This window comes from Pogona vitticeps, chromosome 2 (assembly GCF_051106095.1).
Source record: "Pogona vitticeps strain Pit_001003342236 chromosome 2, PviZW2.1, whole genome shotgun sequence".
Lineage (NCBI taxonomy): Eukaryota > Metazoa > Chordata > Lepidosauria > Squamata > Agamidae > Pogona > Pogona vitticeps.
The window spans coordinates 213900776-213921529 of record NC_135784.1 but is presented as its reverse complement, the minus strand read 5'-3'; the positions used below and the strand labels follow the sequence as shown (position 1 = coordinate 213921529).

The following is a 20754-nucleotide window of genomic DNA, read 5'->3' as shown; positions in this document are numbered from 1 at the left end:
ATCGAATCCACGTGACGGAGTGAGCTCCTGTCGCTTGTCCCAGCTCCTGCCAACCTAGCAGTTCAAAAGTATGTAAAAATGCACGTAAATAGGTACCACCATGGTGGGAAGGTAATGGTGTCCCGTGTCTAGTTGCGCTGGCCACGTGACCATGGAAACTGTCTCTGGACAAATGCTGGCTCTATGGCTTGGAAACGGGGATGAGCACCGCACCCTAGAGTTGGACACGACTCAACTAAATAATAAGTTGTTGCCCATCTTCTCCCAGTATTGTCATTATTCATGCTAAGGCTCTGAACAGTCTTCAGGCTGCACAAAGCAGCCTAAAGTCTTCATATTTGGCTATTGTTCAGTACAGAAAGGATAACGAGCAGAAAATAAGTTGAGGATTATCTAAGTGGTCATAAAAGGAAGGGGGGGAATCATATTCAAACACTCCTCTGTAACAAACCACTTTGCTCCTAGTAATCTCTTCATGCCAGCAAATATGCTCTAGCCTTTGCTTTACGGGTCTTAAAATGCAGCGCATTTCACTACTGAATATGTAGCTTGAATATATCCCAGAGAAAAGGAAAAGAAACTTCTCTCTAAACTAAATAAATCAGCATGATCATGATAATAAAGAAGTCTGTATCTTCTACCAGAAATGCCTAGACGGGATGTGTCAGGGATCCATAAAAATGATGTGCCACTGCATCATTAGTGGGGAACGTATAAATCTCTAGTTCTTGTTGTTAGACTGCAACTCCCGTCAGACCTATTCAGCCCTAGCCAAAGGTGAAAGATAATAGAAACTGGAGTCCAACAGCATGGGGGGGGGGGGTTTTAACATACTCCAGCTCTGAGAATGCACCTAGAACCAATAGTAATGGAGACAAGCTGAGGGCCACCATGCTGAAAGGAGACAAGAGTAGCTGAATGTTTATATTCAGCCCCAGGCTACCCTAACAACCTACTTCCCACTAATGCAAAAGTTTGTCAGCAAAGCTAAGATGATGGATTATAACACTGTTTGAGTGCTCAACACTGGTAACTTTTCCTCAAGTAGGGATAGAGAATGTGTGGCCCTTCAGCTATTGCTGACTTGTACTTGTACCTCCCATGAACTCTAGGCAGATGTTGCTGGACTGCAGCTAGGATCTGCTCTAGCCAGCATAGCCCAATGGAGAGTATTAAGAGTAGTCATTACATTATGAAGAAGAGCCTTTGTTGTCCACTTCAAGATACCCTAGGGCTACAGGCCCTCTCATGAAGTCTTTTGTTAGTCGGCTGCTTCACTTAGGACACACAGAATGATTTATAAAAGTTACAGCTTCCATCTGGAACAGGGGCCTCCAAACTATAGCCCACAGGAAACATCCAGCCTGCCTTGCCTTTTTATCCAGCCCAGGCAAAGGAAAAGGAGGGAAGGGGGACCCAAGCAATACCCCAACCAAGCTGTCTTTGCAAAGGATCTTGCTGTTCCAAACTTTTGGGCCTACATGCAACACAATGAGCCTGGATAAATTTTTGGAAGGGAAGGGAAGGGAAGGGGTGTGTGTGTGTGTGTGCGCGTGTGTGCGTGTGTGTGTGTGTGTGCGTGCGTGCATGTGCGTGTGAGCGCGCCTATAGAATTTCAACTAGGACAGCCTTAGGCTCTAACATACAAGCCCTACCTTCTGTCACTTTAATAACATCTGCCTCAAAAACTTTGTTCCCTCTACTTCTCTTAATATCTGAAAAGGCACCTGAACTACTGGAAACCTCCTTCTTATAGTTCTGTGGTAGGACTATAATACTTTTTTTTTACAGGAGTCTGAAAAAGCCATACATTCACCACTATCTATTTTCCAAATGACAATCTGATGTGGATACTTTTACTTATGTACAAGAAGGCACTGTTGGGAAATTCCAGAAATTGAAATACTGTAGTTCATCTCCTTAGGATATGTTTTCCCCCTCAAATGGAACTAGCACATTCATTCTATAAACATAGTAGGGATAGAATTTGGCAAGAAGTTATTACTCTTACAGTACGTGTTCCGTGCTACACTGTGCCACAGGTGTAATTTTTTTTAAAAAATTAATTTATTAAACAAATATGCAACCTAAACAACATAACGCTAGAGTAGTAGTAGTAGTAGTCATCCTTCAGTCTTGAGAGACTATGGTAACGTGCTCTGTATGGAGGTCTTGGAACAGCATCTAGTGTGGCTGAGAAGGCCAATTTGAGAGTGATAATCTCTTCCACATTGAAGACAAATACAATCTGTCCCCTGTCCAGCTCCCTGGTTTTGCTTGTTTCAGGACTGCCTCTTTGCCTCGGCCTGCTGGACAAGTGTCTCTTCAAATTGGGAGAGGCCATGATGCACCACCTGTCTCCAGGCTGAACGATCAGATGTCAAGGTTTCCCATCTGTTGAGGTCCATTCCTAAGGTCTTCAGATCCCGCTTGCAGATGTCCTTGTATCGCAGCTGTGGTCTCCCTCTGGGGCAGTTTCCCTGCACTAATTCTCCATACAGGAGATCTTTTGGAATCCGACCATCAGACATTCTCACGACATGCCCAAGCCAATGTAGACGGCGCTGTTTCAGTAATATATACATACTAAAAATTCCAGCTCGTTCGAGGACTACTCTATTTGGAAGTTTGTCCTGCCAGGTGATACCAAAAATGCATCAGAGACAATGCATATGGAAGTCCTGGGCACAGAGGGCCCAGGACTCGCTGCAGTACAGGAGTGTGCTCAGGAGACAGGCTCTATAGACCTGGATTTTGGTATATGCCGTCAACTTCTTATTAAGCCATACTCTCTTTGTGAGTCTTAAGAACATGGTAGCTGCTTTCCCGATGCGTTTATCCAGCTCAACATCTAGAGAGACGGTGTCAGAGATTGTTGAGCCAAGGTACACAAATTCATGAACAACCTCCAATTCTTGCGTGGAGATAGTAATAGAGGGAGGTGGGTCCACGCCCTGGCCCATGACTTGTATTTTCTTCAGGCTGATTGTTAGTCCAAAGTCTTGGCAGGCCTTGCTAAAGCGATTCATGAGTTGTTGGAGGTCTTCAGCAGAGTGGGCAACAATGGCTGCATCATCGGCGAAGAGGAAGTCCCGTATGCATTTCAGTTGGACTTTGGTCTAGAGAGATTAAAGAGCTTTCCATCTGATCTAGTCCGGAGATAGACACCTTCTGTTGCAGTTCCAAAGGCCTGCTTCAGCATGACAGCAAAGAAGATCCCAAACAGGGTTGGCGCAAGGACACAGCCTTGTTTTACTCTGCTTCGGATGTCAAAGGGATCTGATGTTGAACCATCAAAAACTACAGTGCCCTTTATATCCTCATGAAAGGAGCTGATGTTGTTAAGGAGGTGGACATCCAATCTTGGGAAGTATTTTTAAAAGGCCGTCCCTGCTAACCAAGTCAAAGGCCTTTGTGAAATCTATGAAGGCCACAAAGAGTGGCTGTTGTTGTTTCCTGCATTTCTCCTGCAGCTGTCTGAGGGAGAATACCATGTCGGTGATGGATCTATTAGCTCGAAATCCACACTGTGATTCTGGATAGACTCTGTCTGCAAGCACCTGGAGTCTCTTCAGCATAACATGGGCCAGCAGCTTCCCTACAACGCTGAGAAGGGAGATACCACGGTAGTTATTGCAGTCACCCCTGTCGCCTTTGTTCTTATACATTGTGATGATGTTTGCATCCTTCATGTCCTGTGGTACTCCACCTTCCCTCCAGCAAAGACAAAAAACTTAATATAGCTTGGTGGTGATGATCTCTTTACAGCACTTCAAAACTTCAATGGGGATGTTATCCTTTCCAGGTGCCTTGCCAGAGGCAAGGGAATCCAAGGCCGCTTTTATTTCTGTTAAAGTTGGTTCACTGTCCAACTCTTCCAAGACAGGCAGGCACTCAATGTTATTAATGCCTCTTTGGTTACTACATTCTCCCTGGAATATAGCTCAGAGTAGTGCTGCACCCAGCGTTCCATCTGCTATGCTTGGTCCTGGATGATCATGCCTGTAGCAGATTTCAAGGGAGCAGATTTCTTCTGTATTGGACCTAAAGCCTGCTTTTTACCGTCATACATTCCCTTGATGTTACCTGTGTCTGCTGCTATCTGCATCTGAGAGCAGAGCCGAAGCCAATAATCATTGGAACATCTCCTGGCAGCCTGTTGGACTTGGCTATGAGCATCTCGAAGAGCTTGTAAGTTGTACTCGCTAGGACAGGCTTTGTCTGCTGCTAGAGCTCTCCTCTTATCCTCGATGGCTGGAATCAACTCCTCTGAGTGGGCTTCGAACCAGTCGGCCGTCTTTTTGGTCTTCTTGCCAAATGCGGACAAGGCAGTGTTATAAACAGCATTCTTGAAATGTTCCCATCGTTCAGGTGCATTTGCATCAGCCAGGCCTGGAAGGGTTTCCTCAAGCGCTTGGGCAAATTCCTCCACTTTTCTTTGATTGCGGATCTCGTTGATCTCAATATGTAGTCTTCCTTCTTTTTTCGTGTGATACAATCTCTTTGTTCGCAGTTTTACTCTGCTACACACCAGGGAGTGATCAGTATCACAATCAGCACCCTGATAACTGCATGTGATCATAATACTAGGAAAGCTAGAATGTCTGGTGAGGATCAAATCAAGCTGATGCCAATGCTTGGATCTTGGATGTCTCCAGGAAAATCTGTGTTGAAGCTTTGTATTAAAGAACGTGTTGGTGACACAAAAACCATAATAACAGCAAAACCCCAGCAAGCGTTGGCCATTTTCGTTCATCTTCCCAATGCCAAAACGGCCTAGACAGGTGGGCCAAGAGTTGTGATCAGCACCAACTCTAGCATTAAAGTCTTCGAGAATGAACAGCGGCTCTCTCTCAGGGACTTTTTTGATAGTAGCTGCCAGATTGTCATAGAATTTGTCTTTGACTTCTGTTGTGGACGACAGTGTTGGTGCATATGCACTGATGAGGGTGACCAGTCCCGCTGATGAGTGGTGCTGCAGAGACAGGATTCTTTCACTCCCCACAGTAGGTGGAACAATGGATCTCAGCAGAGTATTTTTGACTGCAAAGCCAACACCATATTCTCTGGTCTCATTCAATGGTTTTCCCTGCCAGAAGAATGAGAAGTTTTTCTATTTGACAGATCCCATGTCTGGCAATCTCGTCTCTTGCAGGGCAACAATGTCCATCCGCAGTCTACTCAGTTCGATGTTGATTACAGCTGTCTTGCGCACGTTGTCTATTTCCTGCAGGTTGTCAGAAAAGCCAGGTGTCATTGTCCGAACATTCCAGGTGCCCAACTTTAGGGCAGAAGTTTTCTTATGATTGTTGCATGGTGTAGGGTTATTGATCTGCTTGTCGGCTCTCCCACCATCAGAAGTAGCCCCTGGCGTCATGCTCTACGCCAATCGAGCGAAGACTTATAACCAATAACTGCTAGTTCCTGTGTTATTTCGAGACAGTTTGCAAAGCTGGAGTGTCCTCTCCAGAGCACAAAGCCTGGGTAGAATAATATGGAGGATAGGCTGTTACCCAAGCAGCAAATCCCCCCTGTCCACATTGCTGAAATAGTCCAATGGAAAGGCAAGAGCCAATACAACTGGTTCCAGCAACGTCACAGGAGTTGCCAGAACGACACGAACTGCCTACGGGACTCCGGCTCTGGATTTTTCCTTGAGGTCATCTCTTGAAGCCTTTTCCATCAATGGATATAGCCACAAGGCAGTGGAGGTTTGAAATCAGAGTTTTCCTTCTCCTAGATGGGCTGCCTTCCATGGCTGACGAGCCCCACCTACCTGTCCTGCTCCGTAATAGTGCGGAAGTACTATCCTACTCCTGAAACTTTCCTGCCCCCAGGTGTATGAAATGCTATTTGGCTTTCCAAATAAAATGTCCCCCAAGCACAGCTCCCTCCTGCCTCTGCTTCCTCTTCAGGAAAGGGGACATAAACCTAACACCACAATAAAATACAATTACATAATACACCAGTGCCACTATCACCCTCAGGGCTAGCATTAATAATATTTTAAATTTCATTCAGTCCATTTTCTCTCCAAAACTTCATTGTTTCTTCCCTCGGTGTATACTCCTTCCCTCTCCGAAATACATACTCCAAGAATACACTCCATATTTTTATAAAATCATTATTTTTTGATAGGCCTCTTCTTATTTTCATATCACATGTCAGTTTATCATTAATTGCCATATCCCATAGTTCTCTATACCATTCCTCTAAATAGAGTTGGTTATCATTTTTCCAGTTTCTTGCAAAAATTAACCTTGCTGCCGTAATAATTATTACTATTAAGTCCTTATTTTCTTCCAACAATTGATCCTTCTGAGCCAAATTCAATAAAGCCATTGATGGGGACATTTGAATATTTAATCCAGTAATTTCCCTTATTTCTTCAAAGATTTGCATCCATTCTTGCTTTCTTAGTTCATATGACCACCACATATGTATATACATCCCCTTCTTTTTTATTATTATTTAAATTTTATTTATACAAAAAAATACACAAAAAAACCCATACATAACATCCCCTTCTCTTTCTTACACCTCCAACATAGTGATAATACATTTTTATTTATTATGTTCAGTTTTAATGGCGTTAAATACCACCTCCATATTACCTTATAACTTTCTTTTATCCTTACAGATATATTCTTTATAATTCTTTGATCCCACATTTTATCCCATTCTTCTCCTATTACTTCTTTATCCAAATCATATTGTCACTTTGTTTTTAATCCTTGTGTATCCTTATTTATGCAAAAATAAAAGGAACCATACCACACATTGCTCATTATGGTTTAAGGTGTCTAAAGCAGTGCTCCTCAATCTCTGGCTCTCCAAAGATAGACTCTGACTTCCAGAGGCCCCAGTTGGCAAGATCAGTAGTCAGGGGTTCTGAAGACTGAAGTCCAAAAGAGCTGCAGGATAAAGGAGTAAGAACTACTGTTCTAGAGAAATCACCACCCAGATTTTGGCTGAAATATTAGGACAAGAGAACATCCTTAACTAAACCATTTTCTTCCTGCTGCTAAGCACTCTTACTCAGCCAAAACCTGTTGGGCTTCATGTTCCAATAGGTTATATGGCCAGAGACAAAACTGGACACAGTTGCACATGTGATCGTTGTGTTTGCTCAGTTAAAAACAATTGGCACTGGGAGTATAGACACTTGCATCAGGACATCTTCCTTCCCAGGTCTGTCAAGGTTTCCTGCGTAAGCTTCTATTACCCTGGTCCATTTGTCAGGCACTGGTTGCTTCTCCTGCTTTGAATCCGTCACACCATCAGCAACACTCTTTTTGGTGCCTCCCTTTCAAACAGCCACCACTTCTAAACTAAAGCAAGTTCAGTCCTATCCTGTCCCCTTTTATAAATAAAAGGCAAGCCATGAAACACCAAAACCATATTTTCTACCAAAAAGGGGGGGAGGGGAGAGATGCTTAAACTTTTTAAGCCATTTGGAAAAAAAAATCTTTTCGTATTTTTATTAACCAGCAAATTAGCTATCTATGTTTACTCTCTTGCTAAAGAACCAGAAATGTTATGCTAATTTTTGTAAGCCAGCTGGCAACGTCTTGCCTCTATCGACAGCTACATTATAAGAAGCCAGCAGCTAATGTACAGAAATCTTACACATAATGAAACTTAGCCTTTTAAAAACACTTTCTCCCACCAAGAAATTAAATTACAGGCATCCTTTTCCCACATCCCTTACCAATTCTGAAAAATATGTGGAAGTTCAGAGAAGAGTCACCATTTTCACTTTGGAAGATGAAGCTGTATTAAGTATCCAGTCTCATTCAGTGACATGCATTTTGGACAGAGAAAACATAACTCTACCCTTGACCAACAATGTCACCTAAGGTCTAAAGAACAGTATTTGACTCAGCTTTGAGAGAAAGCTTTGCAATGCACAATAAATTCCAAGAATTCTCTTCAACAAATTCTTAAAAGAACCAGAAAAACATAGATTCTATCAAACAACACTTATCTGTCAGCAGCCATTGCTGGGGTATTCACAGTCTGTTTTGTAAGCATGCTTATAATGCTCAGAAGACAGTGCATTCAAATCTAAGAAAACATGCAAAAGAATGGGGTGCTTGCACACTTTGTGGAATAAGTCTTTTTGGACAAAGGGCCTTTGCCCAGAACAGGTTGTATATGTCTTTTATGAATTACTGAGGGGCTCAGAACAATGGCTGACCCCAGAACCCCCTTGATGAAAGGGAGGGGAGCTGTTTTTGCTGCTTCCTAGCAGTCACGTGGGTCCCCTGAGTTTTTAATATGATATTGCTTCCAGGAAGTCACCTCCACACAAAAAATGACAATCCAGATCCAACCTTGTATAGAAGAATCACATGGAATTTCTTTGTAAGCCCTTAATAAATGAAGCCATCTGCATTTACTGCAGCAAGAAGAGCACATATATGCTACTCTTGCAAATCCTACTTGAAGGTGCAGCTACCACAGGATTCCTCTCAGCTAGCATACATTTTACAACCAACATTACAATGGAATAGCCACTCAGAGCATCCATAAAAGAATGAAGTTCTTCAGTGAAGCAAAGAGAAATCAGCTGCATGTTTCAAAGGGAATTTAAGATTAGTCTCTTGCCAGATATATATCACCGATCAGTCTGATTGCAAAAACCCATTGCAGATGTTATTATACAGGTTGGTTTCAGAGGAAAACTGAGGGGGGGGGGAAACAGAAACAAAAACAGAACACTTGGCTTGCATATTTCTGTAGAAAGTGGGTCACTGAAATGTCATTTAAACATGTCAAGGACAGTTTAGGACAAATCCACAAACAAGTGTTGATTTGACTAGTTAAAGTGTGCTAAAAGAGATCTAAGACTTCATTTGCATGTTTATTTATGATAGTTCTTGTGCTTACAAAAGGAAAGAAAGCATCCTACTCTAAAGATTACAACCTATTGGGAAAAGTAGAATGACTTTGTAAGGACAAAAACAAGTATAGTGAAAACTATTTTATTCCAGCCACCGGTCCCAGAATTTTAGAGAGCTGTATACCTAACTGTGCAAGAAATTTGTATTTGCATTTGTTACTCCCATTCACAATTGCATTTCTACATTCATAAAACACTGCTTTCTCTCTCAAAAGTTCCTCTCAGTTTAAAGTGTATAAACCAGGGTTTATTTCCTTCAGGGCACTTAATTAAGAAAAAGGAAAGCATTCTTCCTTGTTTGTAACCTACCAACCTCACAAGAGCTTACTGCAAGGTTTGTGAAAGAGAACCACAATGGAAAATCATCCTACAGCTCGTGAAGGAATGATTTGCTAAAAACACTCACCTATTTTATTTCAGTGCTCATGGTGCAGTGCAGAAACTACATTGCCAGGCACCCTGATAAACATGAGATTCCATTTTTTCTGTAAATTATGATTATCCATGGGCCGTAAGGAATCCCAGTCTACAGTATGTCACCCATCAATCAATGTTTACTTCCAAACCAGGAATACGAACAGTAATTTGCTATTTCATTACAAGCCACTATGGCACATCTCCAGGAACACAGCTAAGGACTTCCTACTGTAAGTACTCAGCAACTAAGAGGCTGCCCCTTTAGAATGAGAAAAGCAATTATTAATTTTGCATTAGAGGTACAGTAAATGCACTGGAAGAACTCCATTCAGAACATTCAGTTCTCTCACATTTCATTCTTTCAACAACTCTGAGACATTCCCTCTCTTCGCAGAGGTCCTGCTTCCTCCAACCAGTGCAATCGATAGAAACGTCTTCAATGATTCAAGCAGGTTTTCAAATCAGCCACTGAAACATTTTAAAGAGGATGTGCAAAGAATTGATCTCTCCACAACACAAGCTATGAATTAATAAGAACAGAGTTGGCATTGGCCTATTTATTTGTGCTGGCTTGGGGACCATATCCATCATGGGATCACAGCGACAAAGGTGAAACCATGATGAAGCGACCAAGTTATAACCATCCACGAAAACCATATAAGGAAGGCTCTACCACCAGGCAGGCTGAAGTGGCCTTCTTAGGAGGCAGAGGCCAGGATACAAAGAGTAGTACTGTAGTAAGGTGTTGATTGATATAGATGGACATACTCTACGGCCTGCCCTGCAATTATTCTGCAACCCTCAAATACAGTGGAGGACACTCCCCTGTGGAGGGCAAGATTTGACAGTTGATACAATCTGCTCCTCTATGTGGGATCTGGGGGTGGAGGAAGAAACATCTTGCCCTTGACCCTCACGAGCTAAGACAGTTTGAAACAATCCTGAGACCATATCCACTGCTGTTTGGAGCTTAGCTTCATTGCCCCAAGTTGCTGCTCTGAATTCGCTTCTCCCTGTTAAATGGATTATGAGGCTTAGAGGTAATTTATCTGCCACAGGTGAGCATCTCTAGTACTTGGGTCTTTCCTCTGTGCTTTCCACACAGGAAAACATTTCCACCTAGAGCCCTTTCATAGAATACCTAGAGACAAAATAAATGCAGCAAGATGCGTCATTACATTGAAACACCAATTGCACAGAACGTAATCCCTTCCTTACTCAGCTATACCTTTTATGTAAGTGACTCAATTTGCAAAGAGAAATTTCAGGAATGCAAAAAGCGACACTGAAGCCTCATTGATTTCACATATTACATGAGATCATGTAATGCTGGAATGAAAATTAGGTACTTCCTTTCTTCAAAAAGAGAAACGTAAAACCTTTAAAAAGAATAATGTCTGATGTAAAACTATTAACAAGTGTAACAGCCAAGGCAGAGCACTGAAAAATATATGTGCTTCTATCTGCACATTTAGTTTGCAGTAAAAAGCTTTTCTTTAAATAGATGTAGCCCCTGGAATACTGAAGTCAAACTTCAATAGTGAACAAAATTCACACAGAAAAGCTTTCTAGAAGGATTGCCCTCCCTCTTTCTCAGGCTACAAACTAGCACAGACTTACTTGCATGTAAACCCCAAAGGAACACAGCGGGACTCAGCCATGAAAGAACATACAAAAGATTGAACACTACATTTACCACTGCTCCTTCCTCCAACTTCTAGTAGCTGTTTCTCGTGCCCCTATGGGAATACTGTCTTAATTCCAATTAATATGAGAGGACACCCATTCTGCAAAACATGGGTCATAAATAGAGATATTTCACTGGCGGGAGAGGGGCACATTAAAAAATTTTCTTAACACTCTCCATGAGATCAGTTTCACACTTAGGCGCTATTCAGCGTGTTTGAAGCGAAACCGAAGACAGCTCTTTTTCACATGAAATCTGCAAATAAGCAGACATGTGCCCCCTTCTCATTTCTTGGCAAGCCGCTCGAGTTGTTGCTATATTTGGGAGGAAATTATTCAGCACAGTCTCAAAGCTTTTCTTTTCAAAAGAAAAAGAAAGAAGAAAATGCTGCTCAGTTTTTGAGAAGTGAAATTAACAAGAACAACAACAATAAGATCGGCATATAACTTACTTCAACCCATTCTGTTATCTTTAAGCCTTTTATCAGAAAGCCACAGACAAGCTTTCTGATAAGGACAATCACATCATTATAACAGAAAACATGAAATAATATTTCACAACCACTGCAGAAATTGCAAAAGAAAAAAAAAGATGGAAAAAAAAAGAAGCATTTTTTCCCACACTAATTAGGCAAAGCTCAGTAGTTCACGTAAGCCAGTGGTGAAAGATTAAGCTATTTTGATAGGAATATCTTTGTTTGCCTGAAGCCTCTTTCACATTGCTGCTTACTACAAAGATGTGCTACATGACATCAAGCCAACAGCAGCTAGACCCTTTACAGAAAGGAGTGCTTTTATGTAGCACGTTAATTTTTCTCTCATATATGATAAATAATGATCTTTTAAAAATGCTCCATATAGTATACTCCTAGTATACAACAGACCATCCAATTAAAAATATTTGGTACCATTCATACAATGCCACCTATTATAGCGACATTATTAGTGCAATCCTATTGACTTCTGTTTAGAAGGACTCCACTGAGCTTAGGGGGACTTACAACCCTGAAAGAGTGTACAATTTTAAAGCCTTAAGCTCTTAGCAGTGGCTTACATTCCACCCCAACTGAGCACTTTTCTTCAAAATATAATAGAGCAAATTTCTGGCTCTGATGAGAGCAGATGGGGGAGTCAAGTATTTGGGGCAGTGTTAAAAAACACAACATGCACTTCTCCAGAAATGGATGAATAAGCCAGTTCTCCTTCTCCCTACTTCAACTGTCTGTGTTTGCTTTGCCTATTTTACGGGAAACATAAAAAGGATGCTCTCACACTTGAATGGCTGCTGCTCTTACCATTTTAGCTGATCCTACCTGCCCCAGCCAGGAGCCTAGACAGGTGGAACCAGAGCCACCTGGAGGATGTCTATTTCACTCCCCTTTCTCTGTCCAGTAATCACCGAACTACAGCTTGCTGAACCACTTTGAATAGCTATCCAATGTTCAGATGTAGCAGTCCTCTGAAACAGAAGCACACCTCATACCACAGAACAGAATAAAACTAGTCATTTGGAGGCTATACATTTCCCTCCTCTTGGATATCAAGGATGCAGCATCCCAGAGGACAGACAGCCCCAAGAAAGTAGGCAGCTTAGTAGGGGATGAGAACCTGTCCACATCTGGCTGCAGCCAAGCTTAGCTTTCTTCAGCATTTTCTCAAATCTCTCTCTCTCTGCCATGGGTACTCATCAGCTGGACTCAAAGCTTTCTTTTATAAGGTCCTCACTTTCCTTCCATCCAACTTCTCTCATAAGGAGATTTAAAGCTGGTGGTGGGGAAAGGATATACCCCCTGCTCTGCCTATGGTGAACTGCAGGAGAAACACAGAATTACCTGGGAATGAAGAATTGCATTGCTTTGGTAAAACTGAATGGGGAAAAAAAGATAAGTGTAAGATGATGAGAAGGTTTTAGTGACTGGCTGTGTGTATGGGTGTAGGTTACATAAGTATTATGAGGAGGAAATGGAACAAGAAGATGGAATGGAAGGATCAAGGCCCCTGAAGTGTCATGCTTGCTAAGCAGAGAATCATATTTGTTTGTTTTAAGCCCATGCTGTTTCCTCAAAGAGAAATATTGGGAATACATCCGAAAGCCAAAGCATCTTCTCCCCACATATCCTTGTGGTCAAAGTGCACCCTCATTTCTGCTACCATTGCATCAAATGAGGAGAAAGTGGGTCATCAAATAGCTTTTGGTTGGGAGAAAATTAAACAGCATCAAATGGAAGGAAGGAAATGAAAGGCCCTAGAAAATGAGCCGTGGCATGGTAACCAGTTCTGTGGCAGGACAAGCTAGGAAAAATGCCTTAAAAGGCCAGGAAAAATGTGTAGCTTCCCCCTCCTTCCCCTCCAGAGACAAAAGTACGTAGGACGAATCTTTGGTTTGAAAGCAGTGGCACAAGAACAAAAAAAAAAAAAAAAAGACATGCCCTGATGAAGAAATGTTTTCAAAAGAGCCACGATATCAATCTGTTGCAGGAAAAGGAACCGTCTTGTGGCATCTGAAGAGACCAACACATTCCTTGTGGCATATGCTTTCACAGACCCAGTCCACTCCCATCAGAGGCATGGCAACGAGTGTGGCGGAAACTGTAACCAGTGAGGCAGCTTAAGTCTGGAGAGAGAACAAGGTAGGCCACTGAAGGAGACACGTAGATATTTTTTTTTGGGGGGGGGCGAATTTTCTCTCTCTCAGGTGTGGCTGACACCAAGCGTTATTCTCTACGAGGGCTTCGATTCCAAGGCTGTTCCGTCAAGCGCTCACGGGGAGCCTCTAGTGGACGCAAAGGGAAGCGCAGCCAACTAGAGCTACCCCCAGAGTTTGACACCCCCCCCCCCTTTTCTTATTAAATAAAAGACAACTGCTTTTGTGATGAAACTAGGCGATTTGGGCAGGTCCATGCCTCCCCCTTCTCCCGGGGAGTAGGTTTGGAAGCACACACACACGCGTCCCACCTTCGCACGAAACGCGTGGGATGGCAGCTTCCTCCCTGTTCCCCCCTACGTGGCCAAAGCCGAGGTAAAAGATGCCACTGTCGGGGATCAGACACCCGAAAGTGGTAGTGCAAAGTGTGTGTGTGTGTGTGTGTGTAAAGGGGGGGGGAAGAGATCTCGTCTGCCTCTATTCATTTCTCCCTACCCCCCTTTCCAACTGGAAGCTCTTCTCGGTTTTTTTACAGACAATAACTTTCCTTCCCCTTGCAATCAACGCAGGGTGGGATTTGCTTTTTAACAACGAGATCTATGAGGAAGGGAGGACAATATTTTGATGACTGGTTTTTACTTTGGGGGGGGGTTCACAAGGGAGAGAGAAAAAAATCAAAAGATTTGAGATCTTGGGCGGGCGGGTGGCTGGGGGGGGGGATGAAAGGAGGCTCTCCTTTTGCCTTACCTGGATGCAGGCTTGGATCCTCCTGGAAGTCCTTTAAACCCAACCAAGCCGCGGGCTCCACACCCGGTCCCCGCTCGCGGTCTAATCCTACGCGGGTCCGACGGCGGGCGATACAGAAATATCGGACCACCACCAGAAACAAGAAAAAAGAGAAGACTCCACGGAGCAATCCTTACATCGTGACCCCACAGGTCGTTCCCCAAGTTGGCTTCCTCCTCTTTGAGTTGTCCTCTTTTTCCACAGATTAAATTCCCCGAGATGAAGCTGACCAAAAAAAGGCGTGTTTTTTTTTGGGGGGGGGGAGGCTGGAAATGGAAAGAAGCTAGGAAGAGATGCTCGTCGTCCGCAGCCGTTTTCCCCTTTGCTGGTTACCAGGCATCCTTCTTGCCCCCTCCCCAGAAAGGGCCGGGAGGCACCGCCGCTTCCCGCCGCCGCCCCCTCCAAGGCGCCTTGCCCTCCTCGCCCGCCTGCCCGCCCCGGTCCGGCTGGCTTTTCTCCCTTCCTCTTCCTGGCGATGGCTGGCAAGCCGAGCTCCTCCGCCGCTCCGGGGAAATCGCTTGCGCGTCGCCGCCGCCGCCGCCCCCCGCCCGCCCGGGGCTTTTTTTGCAGCGCGGTCCGCTCGGGCGGCGGAAACTTTCAGCCGGAGAAGGCGGCAAGGCGGGCGGTGGAAGCCGCATCGAGCGAGCCCGAGAGCAAAGCCAGGGCTAGGGGAGGAGAGGGATGGGCGGGCGGGCGGGCGAGTGCCTGCGCGTGTGCAGGGATTATTGGGTTGAGGGGGGGGCAGAGCGAGCGAGAGTGCGAAGACGACGAGGAGGAAGAAGAAGCCGAAGCCGAGCTCCTTCCAGGGCTCGAACTCGCGCCGCGAAAGTCCCGCAGAAGCGGCGCCGGAGGCCGGCCGGCCCGGGGTGGGGTGGGGTGGGGTGGGGCACAGGCAGAAGGGACCCAATGCCCGCGCAACCACCGACTCCTCGGCGGCTCGCTACCCGGCTTTCAAGCCAGCCCGGCGGGGGTCGTTCCCGTCGGGCTCCCTTCTCACAACCAACTGTTCCGCGGCTGCGAGTCTGACTCGGGAGGCGAGGAGCCGCCGCTTAACTCTTTCCTCGCCAGCCTCCGCGGCTCTGGCAGGCCGCCGCTTTGGCTCGCAGCTCAGGGAGGCCCGCAGTTCTCCGAGTAGAGGCGCGCGGCGACATCCCCCGCCAAAGCAAGCCTCGCGGCGGCGGCGGCGGCGAGTCCTCCTCCCTCCCTCCCCGCCGTGACCTGATTAGCTACGACAGGGACAGGACGGCTCCGAAGGCGCCTTGGCAGGCAACGCCGCAGCCTTTGACGCGCGTCTTTCCCGGCTGACCCTTCCACGTTTTTTTCCCCCGGACGCTTCTGTTAGGAGATGGGGGGGGGGAGAGAGAGAGAAAGCAGGTGGAGCGCTCAGCTGGCGGAGGGAAAGGGAAAACCCGGGCGGCTCGGGAGCCGCCATCGCCCGGGTTGTGCAACCGGCAGCTCAGCTCCTGATAGACCGTGTATCGGATCGGAGTGCCAGAGAGGGACAGTGGCATCTGGCCTGCGGCTCCCACCAGGGATCCGCTTCACTTTTCCCCTCCCTGCCCTTGGGGGAGGAAATGATAGTGTGAAGGGGCTACGCTCAGCCTCTTGAACGGTTTGATTCTTGCATATTTGCGCACCTAGGCAAATCGGTTATCGAGCTGACCTCGGGTGGCCACTTGAAAAAGAGGACAAGGCGTCCGTACGGGTCATATGTTATTTATGTGCCTTCAAGCTTTACAACCTATGGGGACCCCTAACAGCGTTTCCACGGTATGAGAGATGTTGGAGGAGCGGCCACTAGTCTGAGTTTCCATGACTGCGCTGGGGATTTGAACCAAAACCCGACGTGACACTGCCTCATGCCGTCGTTCTGTGGACGAGGGACTTTCCCCTCGTTACCAGCTGCACCTGCGTGACCAGCTGCACCTGCCTGACCAGCTGCACCTGCGGATATGCCCTCTTTCACACAATTATTAAAGATCCAGGAGGAGCCCTATCCATTCCCCTCTCTCTTTATGGCCTCTTCGCTCCTTCCAGCTGCGCAGGGGAGGAAAGGGCCGTAGGTTGTATCGCCGTCGTAACCGCCAGCCTATTGAGTTCAAGGCTTTGAGAGGGTTGCTAGTAAAACTGGTTTTTAAAGAGGCGTGCTAATTGAAGCCGTGTCATTCCTTTTTAAGCTATTCCCCCCACCCCGTGCCTTGATCTAGTAGAACCCGCTCCGTAGTAAGTCTTGCTGCTGCGCAATTCTTCATTAAAACCCTTCAACTCTGCCTTTCAAGCAGGCGGATTCGCAAGGCGGTTTACAAAGCATCAAACAGCAACGGGAACTGCAGGGTTTCTTGGTGGACGGTTCCAATTGCCTGATCCGATTTTCCCTTTCGGTGTGTGGCGGCGAAACAGGGCGTGTTCCCTGATGGGCTTAAGTGGACCAAACACTCGAGAAATTGCATTGGCGTGCGATCTCGGAGAACCCGGAGATTACTGAAACAGGCTCCTTCGACGCCGGGCGTTCAGGTGTTTCGACTACAATTCCCATCATCCCAGGCCACTCTGGATGGGAATGACGGGAGGTGTTGTCGGTAGAGGTTCCCCTCCTCCCTGAGTATTGTTCATCCCCCTGACGCGGATGGGTCCCTCTCTTTTCTTTCCCAACTTATTCTCCTAGCAACGAGGCGGCTCCGTTCACTGCTTGCAGTCGCGAAGGAGGCAACCGGCAGGGTGGGCGCTCGGCGAGGCGGAGCCCTCCAGCAGCTCCGAGGCGGCCGGTTGCAGAAATACCCGCGCCTCGTGTCATCAGGGCTTGCATCTCCAAGCACGTGGGAAAGGACTTCGCGCTCGGCAGTTGAGCGCTCGGCCGCCGGGGCCGGGAAGGACGAGGCTGGCGTCGGACGGAGGCGCAGTTCTGGAAACCGGGCAGTTGTTGCGCAAGCCCCTCGGCCGCAGCGTCCGTCGCGATCCCTCCTGAGAACCACCCCTTCGGCCCACCGACTGCGACGGGCCTCTGGGACCGAGTTAGCCAAACTTCCCCCCGGGCCGGGCTCTGCCCTCGCAGGGCTAACCCGGTGGCGAAGGGGCAAGCGCGGCGCGGGTCCTTCGCTTCCCGCCTCCGATGAGCTTGGCGGTGAGGGTTGCGGGGGGCGCGGACTGCCGCTGATCAGGGAGTAAAGCTCTGTTTCCCGGCGGTGGGAGGGAAGGGATTGAGCTGCTGGATCCGTCTAGGTAGGAAATGCCAGCCTGGAAGGCAAGTCTGCGGGCTGGCTCATTGGGCGGGTGTAGGCTGAGTGTATCGCCTCGTGTTTTTTTTAATGTAATAACTCAATAAAGATTGACTTCAACAGCGGTTACTCCCTGGAGGGGGCATGAGTTCATGCAGCAGCTCCCAGTGGCTGGATGGTCGTGCCTTTCCTTTGCCCTCTCATTCAACTGGATTTAAGGATTCCATTCTTTAAAAAAAGCTACACTACATGGTTCATGAATTGTGCTTCTGGACCCACGGTTCAAAAAATCAAGGAATGGCCAGATATTGCTGCACAACATTGTGTCCACAGTGTCAGCAGAAAAAAAGGATGACAAGTTTGACCTAGCAAAAGTCAGCCTGAATGTTGACAACACTGATAGCAGCAATCCCCCAGATGTTCTTTAAACCTTCACTAGCTATGCTGGTCAGGATTTTTGTAGTCCAAAAACATCCGGGGACCCAAGGTTGGGAAACACTGCCCTACAGGATACCCCCTTGTGCTCACTGCCATTCACTATGTGACACTAAGCAAGGGAAAACCCCAGAAACTGACTCCTGTTTTATTCTTCTCACCAAAACACAAAGCAATTGTCAGGGCTTCCCATTGTGAATTTATGGTATTCTTGTATTAATTTCCTTTATTTCTTTTACCTTACTCCACTCAAAAGGAGCCTAAGGACTCCCAAAACACCCTGCATACTCCTAAAAATTCTCAGGGGGATAAGTTTTCAGGGTCACCAGAAGCCCTAGAGAAGGAGGGGGACAAAGAGAGAAAGTCCTGTCTTTTGCAGGTGCAAGATTCCACTTCATGATTTCTGTGAAACAGAGGCAAGGGAATATATTTCCATAAATATCTCCATGCATGGCCTTCCACAGTCTCAGGTTTTTTTTTTTTTGATCCCTTATGACAGTGGTCCCCAACCTTGGCACTCCAGATGTTCTTGGACTTCAACTCCCAGAAATTTTGGCCAGCACAGGAGATGGCAAAGGCTTCTGGGAGTTGTAGTTCAATAACATCTGGAGGCCCAAGGTTGGGGACCGCTGCCTTATGATACTGGTTTGAAGCTGGCCTCTTCTAACCTCTGGTCCTCAATAAGTACATCCTTCTTTCCATTCTCAGCTCTTACTCCCCTCCCTCCCTTCCCAAGAATATAATGTCTGAGAAATCTACTCTAGTTCTAATAATAACCTGTGGAATGTGGTCAGAAAGGAGAAGATCTCACAAAGAAACGATGAGGTTTCACTATTTCTCATCTGCCTTCAGTGTACATATAGACTCATGTAGACTCTTCTATCACCTGTGATGGATCATTCACATAAGGCAGTAACTTTTCGGTGACAAAAGTTACCACCTTACTTCAAATATAACAGCTGAAATTCAGTAGTAAGTGGCAACTAAAGTATGCCCATTGAACCAGTGGCCATTTGGTTGGTCAACTCCTTCATAAGTTCCATTCATTCAATGGGTCTACTGTAGTTGCCACTTCCTACTAGATATCAGCTAATATATTCCAGTAGAGTGGGTTTGCAGATTTGGCTGCCTGTCATCAACTGCACAGCAAGTACTTGTATATAAAAAGCTAATGTGTTTCCCCGAAAATAAGACAGGGTCTTGCATTAATTTTTGCTCCAAAAAGTATTAGGGCTTATTTTCAGGGGATGGGTTTTTTATGTACAACAATCTACATTTATTCAAATACAGTCATATCATCTTCTGGTTGCTGCACAATGGTGGAGGGCAGGGTTTCACTTAATTAGGGCTTATTTTTGGGGTAGGGCTTATATTACAACCATTCTGGAAAAAAATCATACTAAGACTTATTTTCAGGTTAGGTCTTGTTTTCGGGAAAACAGGGTATTCCTGAGAGTGACTCATAATCTACGGGGAGGAAGTGGATCCCAAAATTTATGGGAAAGCATCTTCCCCACTCAGAACAAGTTGATCCCTCATTTTAACACTGCAAGGTAGAGTACATGGATGAAGAAAGGCGAACCTTTGCCTTACGTCCCTGCGGTCCATTTCTCCAGACATTTCTCTCCAAACTCCTTTTGTTTTAAATGTTAGTAGCACAGCACAAGAGCTCATGCGGTGTATTGGAGTGGCTTCCAAAAAACCCTGTCAGCACAGCTGTTGGTGAAGGCTTCTGAGAACTGCAGTCCAAGAACATCTGAATTATCTGAGGTTGGGAACCACTGGTGTAGTGGGTAAAAAGTGTGGTTTAGACTCAGGTTGTCTGGTTTCGAATCCCCATTTGGCTATGGAAACTCCCTGAGGGGTACTAATGATAATGCCATTCCTTATATTTCTCACACACCTGGCAAATTCTATTAAGAGTCATCTAAATTATTTGATTTCATGGCACAAAACAACAAATGCAATGGCAAATATGTGTGGGGGGCATATTTAACACCACTCTCCACTGTTCCCTTTTGACGTTAAAATGAGATCTTCTCCTCCCCATATTTATGGATGAATGGTGCAGATGCCTAATTAAACAAATGTGGAGAGGCACTACCATCATTTCTAATTGGACTGTTACAATAAACCAAAAAATCAGCAATTTCTATAATGATGCAATTGTATGTGTGTTGTATTTACTTTGTGCTGTGCACTGCCCTAGAATCAGATATGATGGGAAGTGGCAGAAAAATATAATTCAAATGAATAAGTAAAAGAGAGCAGGTAATTTTATTTACTGAAAACAGACATTTCTGCTGATTGAAGCATCCCTGGTGAAGCAGCACAGTGACAGAAGTGAAATGCCAAATATATAATTTAATGTTAAATCATAACATCCTCCAAATGATCACATAATCAGTGGGTGTGGACTGAAATAAGATTTTCTGAAATATCACCAAATGCCTGTCTTCATTCCCTTTTGCTCTGTTGCCCAGAATTTTACACTTATGTACTGTACCTTCCAAAAAAATTAAGCAGCACAAGATAATGTGGTGGGTTCTCTGTCCGTCTCCCACCCCCTCTCTTTCTTTCTGGTAATGGAAGCAGCCAGATAGAAGATAAAACTTCAGCCCAGAAGTGAGTTGAATTCTCCACATTAATCAAACCTGTCTCAGTTT

The 20754-nt window shown here is 45.5% G+C and overlaps 2 protein-coding genes across 5 annotated transcripts in view; one reads left to right on the top strand and one right to left on the bottom strand.

Annotated features, from left to right (window-relative positions):
• The window catches only part of LINGO2 (leucine rich repeat and Ig domain containing 2), an 878998-nt gene extending 863454 nt beyond the window's left edge, over window positions 1–15544 (bottom strand). For all 4 annotated transcript variants that reach the window (XM_078384884.1, XM_078384885.1, XM_072992032.2 and 1 more), the window contains exon 1: window positions 14400–15544. The gene's annotated coding sequence lies outside the window, so the exon portion shown is untranslated. The remainder of the gene's footprint in view (window positions 1–14399) is intronic.
• LOC144586237 (uncharacterized) overlaps window positions 1–17603 on the top strand; it is a 35779-nt gene extending 18176 nt beyond the window's left edge. Inside the window, exon 2 of the mRNA XM_078384086.1 lies at window positions 17104–17603. Within this exon, the coding sequence (XP_078240212.1) occupies window positions 17104–17603 (500 nt within the window). The remainder of the gene's footprint in view (window positions 1–17103) is intronic.
• The last annotated feature ends 3151 nt before the right edge of the window (window positions 17604–20754 follow it).